The sequence below is a fragment of the Chelon labrosus genome (assembly GCF_963514085.1).
Source record: "Chelon labrosus genome assembly, chromosome: 18".
Lineage (NCBI taxonomy): Eukaryota > Metazoa > Chordata > Actinopteri > Mugiliformes > Mugilidae > Chelon > Chelon labrosus.
In genome coordinates this window covers 11717802-11739195 of record NC_140351.1, presented here as the reverse complement: position 1 = coordinate 11739195, position 21394 = coordinate 11717802, and the positions used below count along the sequence as shown (strand labels likewise).

The 21394-nt window shown below is 42.7% G+C and overlaps 1 protein-coding gene across 2 annotated transcripts in view; it reads right to left on the bottom strand.

The window, feature by feature from the left end:
* drosha (drosha ribonuclease III) overlaps positions 1-13653 on the bottom strand; it is a 91083-nt gene extending 77430 nt beyond the window's left edge. The window contains exons 1-13 of one of the 2 annotated variants that reach the window (XM_084565727.1): positions 13514-13653; positions 11884-12742; positions 11730-11798; positions 10617-10905; positions 8914-9076; positions 7840-8000; positions 6948-7028; positions 6131-6217; positions 5731-5817; positions 3435-3506; positions 2997-3078; positions 1403-1477; positions 55-224 (exon numbers count right to left, since the gene is read on the bottom strand). In XM_084565727.1, coding sequence (XP_084421853.1) covers positions 55-224; positions 1403-1477; positions 2997-3078; positions 3435-3506; positions 5731-5817; positions 6131-6217; positions 6948-7028; positions 7840-8000; positions 8914-9076; positions 10617-10905; positions 11730-11798; positions 11884-12740 — 2193 coding nt within the window. In that variant the 5' untranslated portion in view covers positions 12741-12742; positions 13514-13653. The remainder of the gene's footprint in view (positions 1-54; positions 225-1402; positions 1478-2996; positions 3079-3434; positions 3507-5730; positions 5818-6130; positions 6218-6947; positions 7029-7839; positions 8001-8913; positions 9077-10616; positions 10906-11729; positions 11799-11883; positions 12743-13513) is intronic. The other variant, XM_084565728.1, reaches the window with a different exon arrangement.
* Positions 13654-21394: the final 7741 nt, after the last annotated feature.

The window sequence follows — 21394 nt, the reverse complement described above, 5'->3', positions numbered from 1 at the left end:
TTGAAACGTCAGACACAGCCACCTCTGGTCGTAACGGAGAAGCGGAGGCCTCACCATGCCCGGGTTTGTGACGATCATGCCCTTGCACTCCTCCGCATATTTCTGCCACTCCAGCTCCTCCCACTGCAGCATGTCTGCAATCTCCTCCTCGGGGACCAGGGGCTTGCTGCTGCGTAGCAGGTAGAGCAGCACCTGATGCATCGACAGCACCTCCTTCCCGCCATCTAAGATAATTTATGAACAGGAACGAGAAAAAAAAAATTATATTTGAATGAACAGAAGCATGGAAAGTACCCTGAAAAGAAACAGAGTTCACCAGATATCCACAGTTAATTGAAATAAACGCAAAACCTACGGTTTGTGGAATGAAACCGACGCCTTTCACAAGGCTGACTATTTCACCAATCAGAATGCAGAGTGTGGACATTGCATTCTACCGCTGTTGAAAATCCTTGGAGCAAAATCACAAAGGAGAAAATCTCTGTTTTTATATAAGCACCTCATCCGCCTCACCTCTGCAAACTCGTTTTTTTTTATTACACACTGTGAAAATGTTCCCATGCACCACTATCACATTGTTGAGGAAAAAGCACGGGTGCACTGACACAAGGTCGGATGGCAAGCAATACGTGAAGGCACATAATGACACGCCTGTAATAGCATTCCAATCTGTATTACAAATTCTGAAATACGCAGAGGGACGCACGCAAATGCATGCGCGGAGAAATCCGGGCCCGAGGACAAGCTTGTAATCAACCGGGTCAAATAGAGGCAGTTTAATGGACACTCTGGCAAAATTGATTGACCTCCATTTACCAGTGTTCAGATGACCAGACACACAAAAATCCACTGCTCTCTCCCAGTCAGGGATGCACTAAAACAAATGCACACGCTGTAACTTTAACACACACACCCACCCTCATCATGCTCTCAGTGTAACTCCCTGCTTCTTCTCACTCTCCGTCTCTTTACAGATCAAATCAGAAACATTGGATTTTTCTGTTTGTGCTTTTGTAAAAGAGGCAGATAAGTGTTTGTAGCTGACTAAATTGGGAGAGCTAGGAGAGAAATTGTTTTTTTGGTTTTTTTTGTGATGGAAAGAAGGTAGGTGGCACGGCTGTCATAACAAACACCGCAGTAATATCACAGTGCAGCAGCACCATCATGTGTATCAAAGATGAACGCCACGCCGAGCAGCTGAGGCGCTCATTCGACCGAGGACACGCCACAACTATCGGCATCAGTGAGTGCAGAAATGCTCAGAGCAGATGTTGCTACAGACACGCGGCTCCTTTTTCCCTTTTATGTAGCGTGACAGGATGCGAGAAGTGAGGACCACCAGAGGGAGACAGATGACAAAAGAAAGCAGGACAGGTTGTGTGTAGGTTGTTTAGAGTCCTACCGGGTAAGAATCTGACAAAACGGGGCATGAAGTGAAACTGCTGGCATCCAGAGGACTCGTTCTCAGGATCAGGACCTGGAAGAAAGACATTTTGGTGTTTTTTTTATTATTATTTCAAGCAGAACACAATATTTAATGCTGTAACTCTAACATGCTTTTCACACAAGAGTGCGAGTGTAAATTTATAATGATTTGGCGATAAAGCGAGGAGGACACAAATGGACCTTTTTTTATGACAAGTGACAAATATTTTCATGTATTTTGGGGCTAAATTCAGCGCTCCGATTGGCTGTGCAGCTTAGCGAATCAGCGCACAAGAAAAGAAACCGATGTGGCAAAAAATAAGAAAACAGTTCATTTTAAATCCTCATCTTATCTGAATGTTTAAATACATAAATATGTTCACAACAACATGATCATCCAGAATGAAAAAATTGGAGACCGACTGATCGGCATGAGTCAGGAGAGACCAGCTCTGTACGACGGTTTAGGGGGGCTGTGGAATAGTGGTTAGAGGAGCAGCTCAGGGATATGTCCATGGCTGAGGTGACTCAAGCAAGCCAAGCACATAAAAATTAAATTAAAATGCTCCCTGGACACCTTGTAAGGCTGCCTGCTTCTTGAAATGTTCAACTGGATGAATTCCTTTTATGTGTGTACCTATACACACGTAAATAAAGTTGATTTGCTATCTCCTGGCCTATCTCTTCCCGTTTCCCCTTTTGATTACAGACTACTGCCACCTATTGGTGTGGAGAGTCATTTATTTTCACATGGAGAGTGAAAATAGCTGCTGGTAACAAAGGAACGACTATGACGTTGCCTCACGCCGCCCGTGTCTGGACCTTGGCCACTTGAACACACTGCTACAAACACAAAGAGCTTCAAAGCGTCACACAGAGCTGCACTCTCCTGAATCACCCTCATCTGTTGGTCTGCAGTTTATTCATTCTAGATGATCATGCTGTGAAAATGTCTGAATGTTCAGAATAGATAGAGATGCAAAATGAGAGGAGCCTCCTGTGTGTCCTTTAACTTTCCTGTGCGCTGGTTTTCTAAGCTGCTAACCAGAGAGATCTCTCACCAATTCATTTTTCTGCTGATGCACAGAGCTGGATTGGCTAAAAAAAACAGCGACAGGGCTCCAACTAGCTCCAACCGTGCAGCTCACACAGGAAAAGCTAGGGTTACGGGCGCCCACCAAGAGCCCAAAATGGGAAAGCGGCCGACTGTCAGTTTGGTGTGTCATGACCCTAAAAGACTGATCGAGCAAATAACCAACAAGAAACAGCCACGAGTAGATACACGTGTATTTGTGGCTTGAGGTTACGCTTCTTTACATTACAGTTTTTCTGTATAAACTGTGAAAAAATAAAGAATAACATTCATTCAAGGTCTTGCTTCATTTCTGTTGCTTCTCATTTTGACACGTTTCACTGTCAAAGCTGATGTCGCACTGCGCGAACACGACAGAGCCCGGTAGGACTGTTTGCAATTTGTGAGCAACAATCATTTATGAAGCTGTGTGAAGCTGCCACTGCCTGCCATATGCGTGTAATGTCTGTAAAACGGACAAAAGTCCAGGGAGGTGTACCTTTCAGGTTCCAGTCGTAAAGCTCCAGAATATCCTGGAACAAGTAGGTGGCAAACAGCTCCAGGCCCCGGACACAGTAGTTCTGAACACAACAGTGAGCAAGAGAGAGAGAGAAAGTGTTTGATAGCAGCAGTATGTGAGAATACAGTACAAGCATGCCACCACAAAGAGTACCTTAATGTAGATATGACTGATAAGTAAATCCAGTTCTCCGACTTTATCACATAAGCCGCCTTATCGATACAATCAACCTCAGCGGGTCAAAATTGAGCTTTCTTCCCTTCTTCTAAAGGGATTAGCACCTTCGCTCACCCAAGCACCGAGGGTGCGAGGGTTACACGTGGCTCAGCCGTGCTCAGGCTCAGCCGCTTGAGATAAAAACAAAAGGGGTGAGAAAGGGGAGAAAAAGAGCTGGAGATAAAGTGGGGTTTTACTGACCTCCGGTGTCATCTCCTCTATGAAGTGAATGGTGTAATCTATGTTGAAGCGGATCACACGGCACAATGGAATCTGCGATGATGAAAGGGAGAGAGGACGTGGAGAAGAAAGGACAGACCGACTCATTACCATGGCGTTAGGCAGAGGTTACAGCTTTTCAAGGAAACTCGTTAAAAGCTCGTTTTTTTTTTTTTATTTCTGTGGAGCCAGCTCGCCGTCGAGTGCTTGCACGGAAAATGAGTAAAAACATGGTAAATTTAAAAACCTGGGCATGTGCAAACACTCCTGCAAATGACATGCCTCCGCACACACGGGCCTGCACCTGACTCTTGAAAATTAAGTAACTCAAATCTTCCTAAATAGATAAGCCTGCCCCTCTGTGTTTAATCTCCCTAGTTACACGGTCTTTGTTGTCGGAGCGCGGGGGTCCATTTTAAAAGATTAACCTGGGAGCCACGTTCACTCTTGCCCATCCCAGCGGCTAACTAGCAGGGGGCTAATATCGCCATGCTCCGAGGTTCCTAATCCCCGCGCTGCCATGAAGCTTTTACCCCGGCTTTTAACAAGGGCCGCTTAAATTATCCAGTTCAAATCACGCCTAATCCTCTGGGCTCTTTTCATGCTGGACGGATATTGACCAAGTACTCTATTATTCAAACACGAGGGAGAAAACACACAGGCAGACACAAGCACACGCATATATATCAGGACACAAATATATTCACACAATTTTTTTTTTTTTCTTATTTTTTTTTTGGCGGAGGTTTGGTGATCCCCTGTCGATTTTTAGCTCCTTTTAAACTTCCTCTCTGGGATAAAAGTCGGGGCCCGGCTCGAATAGCTACAGAAAGAGAGGTCCTTTTAAGTCGCGACATCTCTAATGCTTGACAGTTACTGATGGGCCTTCAAAAGGGAGGGAGAGGACTCCGCGACAAGGTCAGCCAACTGAGAGGGGAGCACTTTGTCCAAGCAACAAAGGAGCCGACCCCGAGCCAAAAGCCGATTTGAAGTTATTTTTGAGGAGAGTGGAGCTAAAGGAGGAGGAGGAGGAGGGAGGGGGGGATTTTTCACTCTGACATAAATGATGTTCATTGCCAGGCACGTAGGAGGAGGACGGTGTTCTATAAGGGGCCAATGAAGACTTTTTTGAGTGCAGCTGGTCTATGTACATTACATATGGGGAGGTAATAAAACTGATCTTCTTTACATAGGAGACCTTCACCCATGAGGCAGAGGAGAAAATACAATTCACGGTAGATGTATGCGGAATACCTGGACATGAATAAATACATATTAATGTGAATATTTAATTATATGTACACGCATGGAAAAAAGCATTAAAACTCTACAGAAACTAATTTTGTTTTATTTTAATTAAATCACTGCACCCTCTCAGAGATTAATGAATTCTTTTAAACTCATGATGCAACTATTATCTGTACATAGTGATGGACAAACCCTCCATGAGGTCACCCGTGGGTTCCCGTGAAGAGCAGTTTTGAAGCTCAGTGTTGTGGCACCACACCGGTTTAAGCAAAGGATCTGCTGTGTTAAAACTTATGTGTCAGCATCAGTTATTACGCCACTAGTCGATGGCTAGTCAGCGTTGTTGAGTTTCTGTTTGTACTTCAAACAGAGACGCTGAAGCTCAAGCCAAACTTTAGTGTTAGGGTTTACAAGATGACCTATTCCAGGTAAAGAGAGTGTTTCTGACATTCAGGGAGCCAGCTTTCTGTTCGGTTTTCACTTTAAGGAGACACGTAACTGTAAAAATTAATGGTGTGCAAGAGCGATGTAAAAGACTCTAACTCTTAAAATTTTCCTGAAGGTCGACAAGCACTAGTGTTGAGATGTTACCACGTCCAATAATCCAGCAGTCTTAATCACTGTTTAATATTTAGGTTTATCCATAATGTGTCTATCAGAGGAGCTTTTAATCTTGGCTTGTTTTATGCCTTTGAGTATGAAATAATTTCCTCAAAGTGAAACTGTGAGCATCCTCAGTCAGATTGTTTTGTTTGTGAGGTTTAATGTGACACTCGCAAATAAAACAGAGAAAGCTCAGTGTGGCACTCCAAAAATAAAACTTAAAGGGAACTGTTGACTCCAAGCAAGCGAATAAATAACGTAAAATATAAAAAAAACAAAAACATGAGCCTAAAAGAGAAAAATGACGGTAAAGTGACACGCACCGTTTACCGTTAAAACATAACAAAACAAACAAACACCTGATTCTACGTTGGGGGAACATTCACGGCTTATTGGCTGCACCGCTAACATTTCAAAGAAGGCTTACGTTAGTGAGAGGCGTGTGGGAGAAAAGAGAGAAGCCTTCAAACAGGTACTCGTGGTCATCGTACTCGATCACAGTCGGCCTGTCGGTCTGGAACAGAAAACAGCAGGAGCAGTCAAACACACACACACACACACACACACACACACAGTTCAACGTAATGTAGCTTCGTGCTGTGAATGTAAACACAGCTGCCACTGTCATGACACTGCTTAAAACACGCAGTAAAATATCTTTAAAGGTTATCAACACTCTTAAGGGCTCGACTTTAAGATTGTTAAGGTATTGTGTATATAATAGTACTAGCATTAGAGATTTACTGTATAATGTTATGCATAGTGAGATGTCTGTGAGTGCCTCTTCTTTCATTTTCAGGGTCCTGACGAAAGAGACAAAGTCGTACCAGGAAGTTGGTGGGAGGAGACACGGTGATCCTGTAGTGGAACAGTTTCCCTGCGTTGTTGTTCATTGGACGGCACTGTTTCACGGGCTGGAAAGGAAGCACAAGATAAATGGTCACACTTAATGGACAGACTATAAAGTCTAAGTGTCAAAGGCTTTTAGGGCTTTAACTCGTGACTGTTTCTTTTTTTTTAAAGTTACTTTTCGGTCTTTTTGTGTCTTTATTGGAAAGTTGTAAGTGAAGAGAGAGACACAAAGTAAAAGGTAAAGAGAGAGAGAGAGGGGGTGGCATGCAGGAAAAGTTGCAGGTGGGAATCGAACCGGTGCAACTGTGGAGAGGGCTATAGCTTCAGTTTAAGAGACTAAAGACTCAACAATTAGTTCATCAGCCCTTTACGTTTATTTTCTCACAGACGTTGATTATCCGATAGAAAATAACTTTAAAATAATATTAACATGTAAAAGGCGATGCCATAGGTTAACACACTCATTTAGGATTCAGTGGGCAATCTGTAACTTTCATCAGTGCATGAAAATAACGGCGACAACCCAAAATGTGTTGGAGGTGGGAGTTAACATTACAAAACAAAGAAAAGCAAATCAGATACGAAAGTATCTGAGAAGAAAGTGTTCTTCCAGATGTAATATTGTCATCTGGTTCTTTGCGACGATACAATCTGACTTACAGTCCCTTCACCGGGATAGAAAACGGCCTCTGCATTGAGAATACATTTAGGCCGACTAGAATAATACCCGTGCCCCTGTGCCGGCACGACTTCAAGGTTATAAAAGGGTGATTTATTCACGCCGTGTCATACCTCCTCCCCTGGGTAGATGCTGTGGCGGATCCCTGTACGTCTGGCCTTGGCACTGCACTTACACAGGGGACCATCATTCATCTGGACAGAAAGAAAATACGTAAATCAGACACGGCCGCTTCGCTCGCCATGTACAACACAGGGTCCACTCAACATTTTACATCTCTAAACTGCAGGCTCCTGACCTTAACTTCTCTACTGAAGTTTGAAGTTTTGAGCTCAGTGTCGGAGCAATATTTCTATATGTATAGACTCTGTAGAAAACTCCCATAGGGGTTGGCCACAAGGGGTGAGACTCCTTGTGGCCAACCCCTACGGGAGTTTTGTTTGGAAAATAATGTGGAATAGTCAACAGCAAATCATTTTTTTTTCACCCTGCTGATGTGTGCCAATTTAAAGTAGTTGGAGAAAGTCACAGTTTGTTGCAAATCTGTTGACGTTTAAGACTGTTAAGATACATAATGGCAGTTCACAACCAAAAGTTGCCCATGCTGTCATAAAATAGACATGTGTAGTTCACACAGATCTAAATGGTATTTTAATATCTGTACTACAAACTGATTTCTAACGTTATAGTCGTGGTATGGTATGTTTTGTTTGTTTCTTTCAGTTCATTTTCAGCACAAAACAGTTCCTTTTAGGATCATATCTTGGCTGAGTGCATAAGGTTAGTTGAAAAATTCCTCAAATATGCGAGTGTAATGGTTAAATTAAAGGTGCTGGTATAGTCTTATAGATATTTTTGTTAAAGCTGAGGAATTCTGAATAAATTCTTGAATTCAAGGGTGTTCAAATGGAGCAATTCTTTTCGACACTTGTCAGAAACGTTTGAAACTGCTGTAAAAAGAAAGAACAATCCATCTAAACCCCTCCTTTGTTAAGACGGACCGACCTGTCCAGGGTCGTTGTACCACAGCTCTTCGTGCAGCCGGTCAGGGTGAGCTTTCTTTCTCTTGATCTCGGCGATGACATCAAAAACCTCTGAGTCAGAGCTGCTGGAGCAGGTGCTTCCTTCGCCGTCTGACTCACAGTCTGACTCACTGCTGCTGTCGTCTGAAATCAAAGCGCCACAAGGACCTTAATCATGGGAGCGTTATAGTGCTGACGACTAGAACCCAGCGCGGTGAGCCGGGGCTGGTCGAGCGGTTAAGTTGCCCTGCTCAGCTGTATTACACAACATAAAGTCTCAAACTGTCAGAAAGGTTTCAAAGTGCGTGCTCTCCGCCTCTTCCAGCTCCTGCAGGGGAATAACAACCCACACGATGCCGATGATACAGCAAAGTTTCAGATCTCTCGCCTAATTAGAACACACTTAATGTTAAATTTATTGTTCAAATGCTTCATGCCAAATGCAGCCGCAAATGCAGATGTGAGATTTAAAGAACAGAGCTGTTGCCAGAGCAGAGCATCTGGCGCCCTATCGTTTCCCCCTAACCGAAAAGAAACCTCACACTAAACTGAGGATTATAATTACCATTCAGCTGAACGGTTTGTGGCTCTCAGCTAAGCAAAGCCTTCCATTTTTATCAGCGTTTTAACTCGAGCACTTGGTTGTGAAGTCGGTGCCCAGAGCAAGATATTTAGCAAATTAGATCTCCCTGAGTGAGATTTATATTATTGCAGCACTGAAATAGACAATCAGGCAGACAGCCCTGCAGATAGCATCATGAACACTTAACTTAATCTCTGCCGCACCGCGACGCCGCTGAGAAGACGGCACGTTTTTATGCATGTCAATAACAGAAGGGTGTCAACAGATGTATTAAATGTTGACTGTTATTTGCAAACACGGCAACGAGCGCGAGCAGGTTTTAATTAAGGGAGTCTATCGCTCAGTGCCGCAGGTGAATAAAACATGTGGGCTGTGAGGTTAAAAAAAAACAAAGTTAATGTATTAAAAACAATGATGCACAAGCACACAATAAAGAGCATTCAAATGACACTGATGTTCAATATTATACCCAACTAGTTATACTTTGCATCGGACCTGGATCCTCGTCCAGTTTGGTCTTGGGTGGCTCCCATTTCGGTCGAGCATCCTTGGCTCGCTCCTGTCTCCGTCCCAGCTCTTCCTCAAAGCGCTCGTACAGGTTCCTCAGTTTACTCGTCCCCACAACTGTAGAGTCTCCCTGAAATGAACCAGTTCAGAAATAACCAACTATCCGAGACAGAGTTTTTCCTATTTCAAGGCTGAATGACAGTAGTGTCCAGATGATGTTTTAAAAATAGTTTTGTATTTCATTAAATAGAACATAGAGAAAACAGGGAGTGAGGGCGGAGTGTTATCAGGCACTAGAGAAGCACTAATATAGTACAACCCTATAGTATGGAGCAGTGGTCTTCAAAGTGGAGGCCGCTAGGGGGCGCTAGGGGGGCGCCTCAGACAATTGGAGTAAGATAAGAAAACAAAACTGCAAAAATAAAATAAAAATATAATCTAATTATTTGTAACCATATTATAAAATATTGGCCAACTAAAATCAGAAAATATGAGGCAGCACTTATGCTTAACAAATGTAATAGTTATTGAATAGTGAATAAAAGTAAGAAAAAACATTCTAAACGTTGATGCTTCTTTACATATTTTGGTCTTGGCATGGAAAAGTTTGGGAACCCCTGGTATAGAGAACTCACATGTCTAGGGTCTAGATGTGCACCACGCAAATAAAAACCTACACTTTCCACTTGTCATTTAGAACTTGGATGACTGGTAAAACTTCGAAAATGAAGACAAATGGACTTGTTTGAGTCCAGGTTTTAGAAACAAATAACCCTAGATGGACTCCAATCAGGGGGCTGTGAGATTACATGATCAGTGTCTCAAACCCAGAGCATCACATGTATGTGCGCTTTTTTAATAAAAGTGGAAGCCTTTATTTTTTAAAATAGCTCCATAAGTCATTCTGTTAACGGATATAATAATGCCAGCGTGAGGTTTTCTAATTATGTCACTGAAAAACGAAAGTCATCAGTTGGTGAATATGGTGAGTGAAGTGTAGTTAATGCACCACAAGTGTGGTTAACCGCACCACTAAGACCTGAAATCTCTGCTCCAGTGCACCCCTCTGCAACAGCTACAGTCACTGAGATTCAATGCCAGCATCCTGGCTGTCACGGCAGAAAAGGCCTGATTGCTAAATCTCTTCTTGGAGGAGGTAAAGGGATAAAGTTGGGTTTCATCTCGACATTTACCATCACTTTAGCTTTACTGAAGGGCAGTTCAGGTGCCTGCCAGAATGTGTAATTCGTGGGAAGAAAGTGGCTGAGGCCAGCATTCACTGCACACGGCCGGCAAAGGTCAGAGTTTTAGAGAAGAAAAAAGGAGTTGGCGCTACCCGCAAGATTCAAAGACAGCACAGAAGAATTTGAGAGGGCAGCTGGTGATTTGCAAAGCAGGACTGAGGTGTCTTTTGCATGCTTGCATAACTGAAAGGTTATGCTTTGTTCTGGAAGGCTCCAACACTGCCATCACAGAGGAATTTGGAGAAGTTTCTTTTGGCAGTTAAATAAAAAATGATCAAGTCTGACTTTCTCTTGTTTAATCTGCCTTTACTAAACTGCAGACAGACACATCTTCATGCTGAAAAGGGTGCAACTATGTAAATCAACAAACAATTGAACAACAGATCACACAAGAGACAGTTAGAAAGAGAAAAGTGCCAACAGTACCACTTGGTCCATGGGATCATTGGAGTAGTAGTTCTCAGCGTGGGTGCAGCGGATCCAGGCAGGCTTCAGCTGCTCGTCCTCCTCTTTCTCCTCTTCCGCCTTCTCCTTCTCTCTGTCTCTCTCCCGTTCCCTCTCTCGCTCTCGGTCCCTGTCACTGAAGGCCTCTTCAGAGTCCCGACTCCTGACGGAGGAGTAGCTGCGCTCTCTGCTCACCCCCGAGGAGCTCTCTGACCTCCGCTCCTTCTCCTCCTCCCAGCGACCACGTTTCCTGTCCCTGCTCGTCGAGCGACTACAAAGAACAAGTTCACAATGAGCAGAGACGAGAGGTGAAGTCATATCCTCGTCGCTTCATATAAAAGACCAAGTGAACATGACACTGGGAGTAATACACAGAGAGGACAGACAGGAAGTAATAAGCTTGTCTCTCTCAAAAGGCAACAACTACAACTTAGTTGCACCTTTAAAGCTCACTAAAGAACACATTTGTTCTTATTTAATGACAGGTGATGCGTCTAAATAGTTCCTGCAAAATTCCAGGTTACGAAAGAAAGATACTTCCAGACAGCAGCTCTTTGTGTTTCATATATGATAGTAATTCTGGAAATTTAAGACTGAAAGTTTGAGGGAGATTATCAAATGCTCGGTTCTCTCAGAGTACCTCTACTTTAAGGAAGTGCGCTTGTACTATAATTTCCTTCACAAATAAATAATGACATCTATTGCCAAAGCACAGCTAGTCTTGACGCAGAAGCAAGTAGATGATTCAGAGTTCTCTCAGCAGGATCGTTCTTTCATTTGTGGTTGTTAGCCTCGGGTTAGCTTCTAGGACCTTTTAATATGAATTTTTCATTGAAAATGGGTATTTTAAGAGATGCAATTATTTTATTCCTGCTGGCAATAAGGAAATCCTGGAACCATGCAAGCAAACTAAATGATTCACAAGATGCAAAGAAAAGTATGAAAAATTCTTTCTTAATAATGTATCTGTTGTAAAACCGAACAGAAACCAGATTGATCTAAAATTTCCTGAACATACGAGTCTGTAAATGTTTCAAGAGGTGATCGGTATTTCACGTCAGCTGCGGCGAGACAAATAAGGGACAACATGTGTACCTTCGAGGCCTCTTTCTGTGCCTGTCGGGCGACTGGGATCGCCGACTCTCTCTGTGCCGATACCGCTCCCTGTGAACAAATGCAGAGTAGTAAGATGAAGAGGTAAGTCGTTTCACTGATTCATTTATTTGAGGAAGGAGCTGTGTGTGTGTACCTGCTGCGATCCCTGCTCCTGTGTCTGGGGGGAGTCCGGCCTCTCTCATGCTCAGACCTGTACCGTCCACCCTCTGGCCTGCCCCGTCTGTCTGGGCTTCTCCCACGGTCCTTCCTCTCTCCAGGAAATTCCATTTTGTGCCTGTCACCGTGGCTGCCGTAGCCATAGCACTTCTGCCTGTGGTCATCGTGGCGATATCCTCTTTCTGGAGACCTCCTGTTGTCCATGGGCTTCTCATATTTGTACTGCCCCCCTTGCCGGATGCTATGGTCCGGTTGAAACGTGGTGGGACTCTGGGTGTAGCCGGAGCTGAATGGGGGAGGAGGGAAAGGAGGGTGGGGAGGATGGGGATAGTTCATGGAGTACGGAGGGTGGTAGCTCATCGACTGAGAGGACATGGGGGGAGGCATGGGCGGGTGGGGTATAGGTGGCGGGGGCACAGGAGGCATCATATAACCGTGGTAGGGATTCTGCGCAGACACCTGGGCCCCTGAAGCTGGACCACCCGTGGAGCTGGGCAAGGGAGGAGGTGGAAAGTTAGGCGGAGGTTCAGGGAAACCTTGCCTAGCAGGAGGCTTGGGGAAAGGAGGGCGCATTGGGCACTGGTTAAGAGAATTGGGGGTCTGGGATGGTGCTGGAGGAGGGTAATGCATAAAGTCAGAGGAGTGTGGCGGCATGTAGCCACTGTTTCCAGGGTACCCTGAACTCTGAGAAGTCTGTGGATCATAATGGTAGGGGGGAACTGGAGGCTGGGGAGGAGGTGCCCTCAGGTTGGTGGGGCGGTAGTTTTGAGGTGAGCCATGCTGACCTGGGGGCATTCCTCCCCTGGGTCCCCCGCGATCCTGATGGAAAGACATGACTGTGGACATGACAGAATAATTAAGTTAAAAAAAGAACAGATATCCACTTGCACATGCATATAAACACACCTGAAGGAAAAAGGATGACTGTTGAAAGCATGAGGCAATGCATGTAGGGAGGCTTTATATCTCATAAACTTCAACATGGGTTTTATTTTGAACGTTGTGTCAAAGCATGTTTTGTCTTTAAGTATTGTAGCATTAAATGTTGTGATTGATTTCTGGCCATACAATCAATCTGGGCATTTGTTCCTTTAAAGGATTTTAAATAAGGAGTAATGATGATGACGAAAAGTCCTGGAAATAAAATAACCATAAAACAAAACAACTGAAAGACACCATGAGGATGGAAATGGACCAGCTTTAGCCCTGACAGCTAGTTTTCAACTCAAGTTCGTGATAAAAACCTTCAAACAACCCCTATGAGTTGAGCCATATCACAAAGAACAGCTAAATGCAGCAATAAAACATTATTTGTCGTGTAAAGACGTTTATCTTCATCAACAGCTGAATATTAATAGTCCTGATGTAAGCTTCATTAGCTAACAAGCTGCAACTTTTTCTACCACTACACACTTAAAGGGGTGAAAGTAACCGCAAGCCGCTTCCCCAAAGCTGCCTTCATAGGGGGAATCCGTTATTCTGACTCAACAGTATTATTTCTAGCTAACAGTAGCAGCTAGGTTGAAGCTTCACTGGATAGCCGGTGGCATGTTAGTTAGCATGCTAGCAAGCGCATCATGCCGGTAAACGTAAGGAAGAAAAACTACCTTTGAAATGAAAGAGAACTAGAAGTAGGCGCGTTTCATTCCGTCTTCCCCATTGGATCAAAATTCAACTATCTAACAACAGTCTAAATTGACTTAAAAATTAGTAATTTTATGAAGCTATCCACTTCAATTAGCTGTCTGTTCACGCTGTCCGAGTGTCCGTGTTTCTGGTCGGACCGTTTAAGGAGAGGGACACGGATGGACCAATCACATTCGAGGATTCGGTCGTTGGCCAATCAACGGGCTTCATGCTTTTGAAGGGTTTCTCCCCGGGACAGAGCGTCACCGCAGCACGAAAACAAGCCAAAATCTCGCATAAAATAAATACACATTTCAAACCTTTTACACTAATCCATGATCATTGAAATATTACATTTACGCTTTGAAATAGCGCACTTCGACACAGACATTTTAATACCGCAATTAATGTTCGTTTGCTAATTTAATATTTAAGAAAAAAGGTATTAAAAAAGCAACAGATTTTAAAAATAAAAGGGGGAAATAAATAGAAAAGACGTGACAGCTTATTCTGAATATATTTGTGTGAACACTTACAAAATTACAAATAATTAAATGCGGTATGAGTATTTTTTATGACATCAAAGGAAGCAAGATAAGTGAATAATACAGTTTAGGGCTCTTATTGTACCAGCGTCACTGCCTGCATGGAGTCTATTTGTTTCTTCACTATGCTCTCAGTATAATAGGATGGAGGCCACATCACCTCTTCCCTGGCTTCCTTTGTCCTTCCAAAATGAATAGTTTTGTATTTTGTTTGCATTCTTAAAAAAAATTATATATGCTTCCCTATTCTTGTTTTCTTTTGCCAGTTTTAAGAATAACGCTCATACTTATTTGAGCTGTTCTTGATTGTATTAAATTGTATTTCTCGTGTGTTATTTGAATCTTAGTCTGTATTTTTTTATTTATTAATTTTAATAAGTAAAGCTTACTGTTTTATGAGATAAAATAAAATGAAAATATCAAAAGCTGACCTCACGTACTTCTGCCATAATTCCCCTAGAGGGCAGCAGAGGGTTTCCTTTGAACGTGGGTATCATTACCATGGAAACACGTCATTTTCAGAATGAATGAATGAATGGCCGAGGCAGCGACATAACCACATCTAACACAGTACATGTATTTCTCCAGGATAAACGGCTGTACTCTCAGAGTACACGGGGAACATTTGGCTTCAGTCCATGCAAATTCTCCACGGTTATTCTAAAAGAGTAACCTGTTAAACTCTTGTTCCGTATTGATCCAATCCAGTCTCAGGAGATGCTGGTCTGAATGCCTGGCTCACAGCCTGGTTGTTAACCTCAGTGTGTGGCGGCATTGCCGTGCCGCCCCCTCTGATGTTATGCGCAGCACATTCTTCTCCAGCACGAATCGATGAGAGAGAGCAGGGTTAAAGTGCACAAGCCCACACTGTTTGCTCGGAGGAAACACCCACATTGTGCCCTGACCACTAATCACCTAGCTTGGGAGATGCTGTGTCAGACTGATCGTTGGTGGGCTGGTTATGTGGACGAATACATATACCTCACTTTTGAAAGACCTAAGCAACAGAAGGCCAGAAAGAGTTTTCCTCAAAGCTATGACCTCAGCCTCATCCATTACCTTTGGATCAGTACGAATGGGACCATTATTTTCCAAATGAATCATCGATTTGTGTAATCCTTAAAATGATGCCATTATTTCCAAAACCTCAAAACAATATTTTACATTTTTTTTTCACCAAACAAAATATGTAGTTTCCCATTAAAAAAGACAAAGAATGGGACTGAAGGCCAGTCCTTGAAGCATCAAGCACAATCACATACATGCCAGATATAATAGAGACAGAATTTATGGTTCTAGAAATATAGGAGTACATTTTCACCCTCTGAGGAGTCTGATGGTCAGCAGAAGTCCATTACAATTCATTTCAGGTTGCCTCAAGCAGCATTAATATTCTCTGCCTTGTGCGAGCTACGCCCTTCTCTTTCTTGAAAAATAAAAGTGATTTTCCGCTTCTCCAGAGAACTGCAAACACCCACCTTCCCCTGTGCCTGACATGTTTTTTATACATTTTTCTATTTGAACAAAATCCCCGAAAAAGTGGCGTTGTGGAAAAACAAATAAAATAAAATATTACACTTAAACCTGAAAATGAGGAAAGAACAACAAACCTGCCACACATGTCAAGAATCTGATATTTCTCTCTCTAATAATGATTCTTTTCAAATAACAAGAGTGGAGTAAATGGATGAGTGACACTGCTGAGAGTAAGGTAACCATGGAAAGGAAGTAGAAACCTGAGGATAATTTTTTAATATCAAGATTAAATATTTTCTTTTACTTTGGTCGAAGAGGAGTCTAGATACAGAATATGCTGGATATTTGCCATATCTGAGGAAAGAATCTTCTCAATAAAGCCTGATTCAAATATAAAACACCTGTAAGAGCTACACTATATTGCCAAAAGTATTCACGCACCCATCCAAATAATCGAATCCAGGTGTTCCAATCACTTCCATGTCCACAGCTGTATAAAGTCAAGCACTGAATGGGTCGCTGTCAGGAGCTGTGCAACAAGTCCAGTCATGAAATTTCCACAGTCAACTGTCAGTGGTATAATAACAAAGTGGAAGCGATTGGGAACGACAGCAACTCGAGGTGGCAGGCCACGTAAAATGAGTGGGGTCAGCGGACAGTGAGGAGCATAGTGCGCAGAGGTCACTACAGAATCGCTACAGACCTCCAAACTTCATATGGCCCTTCAGATTAGCTCAAGAACAGTGCACAGAGAGCTTCATGGAATGGGTTTCCATGGCTGAGCAGCTGCATCCAAGCCATACATCACCAAGTGCAATGCAAAACGTGTGATGCAGTGGTATAAAGCACGCCGCCACTGGACTCCAGAGCAGAGACGCGTTCACTGGAGTGACGAATCACGCTTCTCCATCTGGCAATCTGATGGACGAATCTGGGTTTGGCGGTTGCCAGGAGAACGGTACTTGTCTGACTGCAATGTGCCAAGAGTGAAGTTTGGTGGAGGGGCGATTATGGTAAATGGTAAATGGCCTTGCTTTTATATAGCCGCTTTTCTACCTATTGGTACTCAAAGCGCTTTACAGTCATAGACACATCTACCCATTCGCTCACACAAGCACACACACATTCACACACCAGTGCCACGCACTGGGAGCAACTGGGGGTTCAGTGTCTTGCTCAAGGACACTTCGGCATGTGGCACATTCCGGGGATCGAACTGCTAACCCTCTGGTTCGTGGACAACCCGCTCTACCTACTGAGCCACAGCCATGGTGTGGGGTTGTTTTTCAGGAGCTGGGCTTGGCCCCTTAGTTCCAGTGAAAGGAACTATGAATGATTCAGCATACCAAGAGATTTTGGACAAGTCCATGCTCCCAACTTTGTGTGAACAGTTTGGGGATGGCCTCTTCCTGTTCCAACTTGACTGCACACCAGTGCACGAAGCAAAGTCCATATAGACATGGCTGAGCGAGGTTGGTGTGGAAGAACTTGACTGTCCTGAGTCCTGACCTCAACCCAATAGAACACCTTTGGGATGAATTAGAGCAAAGACTGCGAGCCAGGCCTTCTTGTCCAACATCAGTGTCTGACCTCACAAATGCGCTTCTGGAAGAACGGTCAAAAATTCCTAAACCTTGTTTCCACAAGAAAGCCTTCCCAGAAGAGATGAAGCTGTTATAGCTGCAAAGGGTGGGCCGACGTCATATTAAACCCTATGGATTAAGAATGGGATGTCACCTAAATTCATATAAGTGTAAAGGCAGATGAGTGAATACTTTTATAATATAGTGTATATCAGCTTATCCATGATCTCTGGGATCTTATTTCACCGCTGTTGGGCACTTTTTCTTTATGAAAGACCGAAAAAGGTCAGTGTGAATGCTGAATAAATGAGATTCTTAATGGTCTATCTAGAGCACACGGTGTACAGAGTGTACTGGTAATCTGTTTGCCGGAAGCAGGGACAGCGTTGGCAGCGAAGCCTTGTTAACCTTGCATCATCCTACTGAGAGTAGAAATTCAGATTTTTAAATGATGCATGTTGCTGATTACTTCCAAAGCTACATGTTCATTCAAGGTTGTAAATTGAAAGTAAGTTGGTTTTTTTCCCCCCCTGTAGTGTTTAGTCATCTTCTTTGATGCCGGTTTAATAAATGGAGTGAATGAGAACAAAGCTGCTGTGCCACGAGATGTAGAAAACAAGGTCTCGCGCTTGCTCCTCCGGCGGCCTGCCTTTTGGAGTAACGACATTTTCTGTGTACCTGATCTTTGCGATAATTTGTTTGAGCATTTGTGCCCATGTTCCCTCGCTGTTAATGTTCACCTTTTCTCACTGACACATTCCCACAGATGTGGTGAATTAGTTTAATGTGCATTTAAGGCAGTGCATCTCTCTGTCCTCTGATGACAGTAGAACAATCCAGAACAAATATTACAGAGTATATATATGCATACTGTAATTCTTAGTATAGGAAATTAAAGTAAAGTAATACACCCATTAGCCACAACATTAAAACCACTGACAGAAGGCCTATGCCCATTCTCTGATGAGTCAGACCTACACAATATTAGGGAGGTGGTCATAATGTTGTGGCTAGTTTGAGATTTTTTTCGCTGTATTGCTGAAAGTTAGAGAGAAGATCGATACTTCTCTCACATCTGCGTAGCTCTCAGTGTACCCACAGAGAAGGATTATGGGAATTCAATCAATGAGCAGGCTGAAGAAGCACATTTCAACTCCTACAAGCAAACAGTGCATCACCCTTGGCTGGTGACGCAATGTGCAGGTTGAAAGCTGATTGGATGAAAGGGAATGACCACGCCAGATTTCAGCACAAGAAGGGCACAAGAAAATGAAGCATGGAGAGAGAAACCAGCAGATCATGGGTGTCCAAACTACGGCCCGCAAGCCAACTACAATTTTTTAATTGGCCCGCAATAAATTCTAAGCATATAAAAGTATATGGCTCAAACTTGCGCTTGACTGTATTGTCCTATTTAGTTTTAACAGTAGGCAGCGCTAGCGTCTTGAAGCTTCTCCACAAAACATGTTGATAAAAGAAGACTTTTGCCACATGTGACCAAAAATGGCAGGACCAAAGAAACTAACGAACAAATGAAAGTTAAGCAAATGGCAAGTAGTCTGCAAGCGCTACGACATTTTATCCCGCCATGCTAACAAAACACAGGAAAAGGCCACAATAGCCAGTTCCGAGGTACTCGACTCCTCTGTCCAACACAGAAAACCTTCACGCTTCATGGTGACTTTATAAAAGAGTCACAGGATTAATGTGCCTGGAAAAGTGGCAGCTATCCAACAACGTTAGCATATCTAGAAATACAGTTGTGTGGTGATTTTTAGGAATTCGGGAAGTTGACGATAAATTACTTAGCATTACAGAAAAGCAGACTGAGAACCAGACCAACAGCTATCTTTGTGGTGTTCTTCACACCACCCCTCAGTGCAAAGCATCGCTGTCCCCACTGAGTACAACACTATTATCAGTTACAATGAGTTGAAAAATATATTCCACAGTATTCAGGTGTTAATATGTCAAATTACTTATTAGCATAACAAGCAAGGACCCCTCACCCCACACATCATCCTTGATAAGAAGCAATCTGAAGCTACTGCTTTGAGAACAAACACCTTTTATAACAAAATACATGAAAAGGCTGTGATGTCGGTTTTTTTTCTTATTATATATCATATATCGAGCATAATTTATCTGTATTTATTTATATACCTCACCTGAGTGTCCCAGTCCATCCTATATCATTCCATATGTGGCCCTCATTGAAAAAAAATTGGACCCCACTGGTTTACATGATTATCAGGAGCCAGTATTTTTCTATTGAATCTATAGTTTACCCATTAAATCTGACCTGACTGGGTCATTTTGGTCTAACTGAGAGTGTTACATGAACCATTTTTTTAAAAAGTAAACACCTGACTGCACAGCCATGCGTAACACACAGCCATTAAGGGGTTAGCTTAGCTTAGCTTAGCTTAGCTTAGTGCAAATGCTGGAAAGAGCCATAGCCTCGGCTATTTCCAAAGGTCAAAAAAGCTAACCAGTTTGTTTACACTCATTTTATTAATCTGTTCAAAATTCTAACGAAAACAGTGGTTGTCATTTTTAAAGGCGATATAGCACAAAGTTAGGCTGGGTAGCTCTTTTCAGTCAGTTTTGAGTCTTTATGCTAGGCTAAGCTAACTGTACTAGCTCCGGCCTCAAGGCAGTAACAATCTTTTCATCTCATCAATCTTTATTTCTCATTTTCTGCAAGAAGACTTTTTTTAAAACTATTTATTTAATGACTAAATGTACAAAACTTTATAAACAGTTTCTCATAATATCAGTATATTAATCTGGACTTTTGCAAGTACTATTAGAATATTTTATTTTCTGTTATACTAAGTGAATAGTAATATGTAAAACAGGAAATTTATTCATTTCATAGGTTTCATGGGTTGTCCAAATAATACTGCTGCTAAAGAGTGCATGTTATTGGAGTGCATAAAAGGGCTGGGTGAATTTCTGGGTTGCTGAAAGTCACTGACTGGTGGGAAAACGGGGTTGTGCAGTGGCAGCGTGGAGGGGGGTGACTCCAGGACGCTGGAATTCACTGTTAAGCCTTCTTGAGGTGTCGTGGGCCTAACTTAACGAAACATCGGTGAAGGGAGGTGCCCACTTGAAAACCCCAATGACGTACCTTTATTTAGCTCGTAATTTCACAACACATTGAGTGTAGGTTTGAATTGTCCACTGTCTGGGTGCCTCACATATCGTAAAATTATTTGAATGTTCCATATTAAGTTAAATATTCTCAGTGGCTTTCGGTTGTTTATTTAAATATATATATATTAGCTGCTGAGCGGGCTGTACAAGCCAGCAGTATTTACTTAGCTCATTTAGACTGTAGATTTAATTGCCCACTGACCGGGTGCTTCATGTATCGGAAATTTATTTGAGGGTTGAGCAATATTTAAATATATTAAATATATATTTTTTTTTTAGTTGGACGGGGCCTCTAAATGTGTTTTGCCTGATATCTTGGCACAAGGGATTGTAACATCTTATCCTGTGTATGAACGAATGAGAGCACACAGCAGTACTCAAAACAAATTCCTTACTCAAGGCAAAATGTCAATGGTGTATTCCTTTTATTAAAACTAATTCAATCAGAGAGATCCTCCTCAGGATGATTCAGCTTACTTTAATGATACTTATGACGCAGAGTTTCAAGCCGTTATTTGTTACGAGAACTTAATAAAAAAAAAATTAAAAACCCACAGGACCAACGAGGATAGTCCTTACTTATTTAACTTAACCTGAGAAAGTGAAATCAGAGCTGACTGCATTGCTTTCTGTTGTGCTCAAGCCAGCAGGGAGAACAAATAGAAATGAGTGCTAAAAGAGGAAGGAGCTGCGGGGCGGAACGTAATGGATTATCTGGGCCCAGTGAGTGGTGTAAATACACCGACTGGACACAGCTAAGGATTTTTCATTTAGGGTGTTGATGACCTAATTTTCAGCTCACTGAGTATTGATTTGTAAACCGCGAAGCTTAGACACCTTCATATTCAGTTCCATGCAGTGCTATTTCATGTTTCACTGTACACTATGATATAGACACTACACTATGATGTTTGTGATGCTTTAAAATGATGCATTCTTTGGTGTATGTTAGAGGCTTGGAAAGAAACTGTGGGTCCAGATTGGTGCAACACATTGATCTAAAAGGCTCACCTTAGCGTAACCTTAGCTCATGCATTAGCTCTAAGATCCAAACTCTGATTACGTGTCTCGGTGTTTTCTAACTCAAACTTCACAGCAT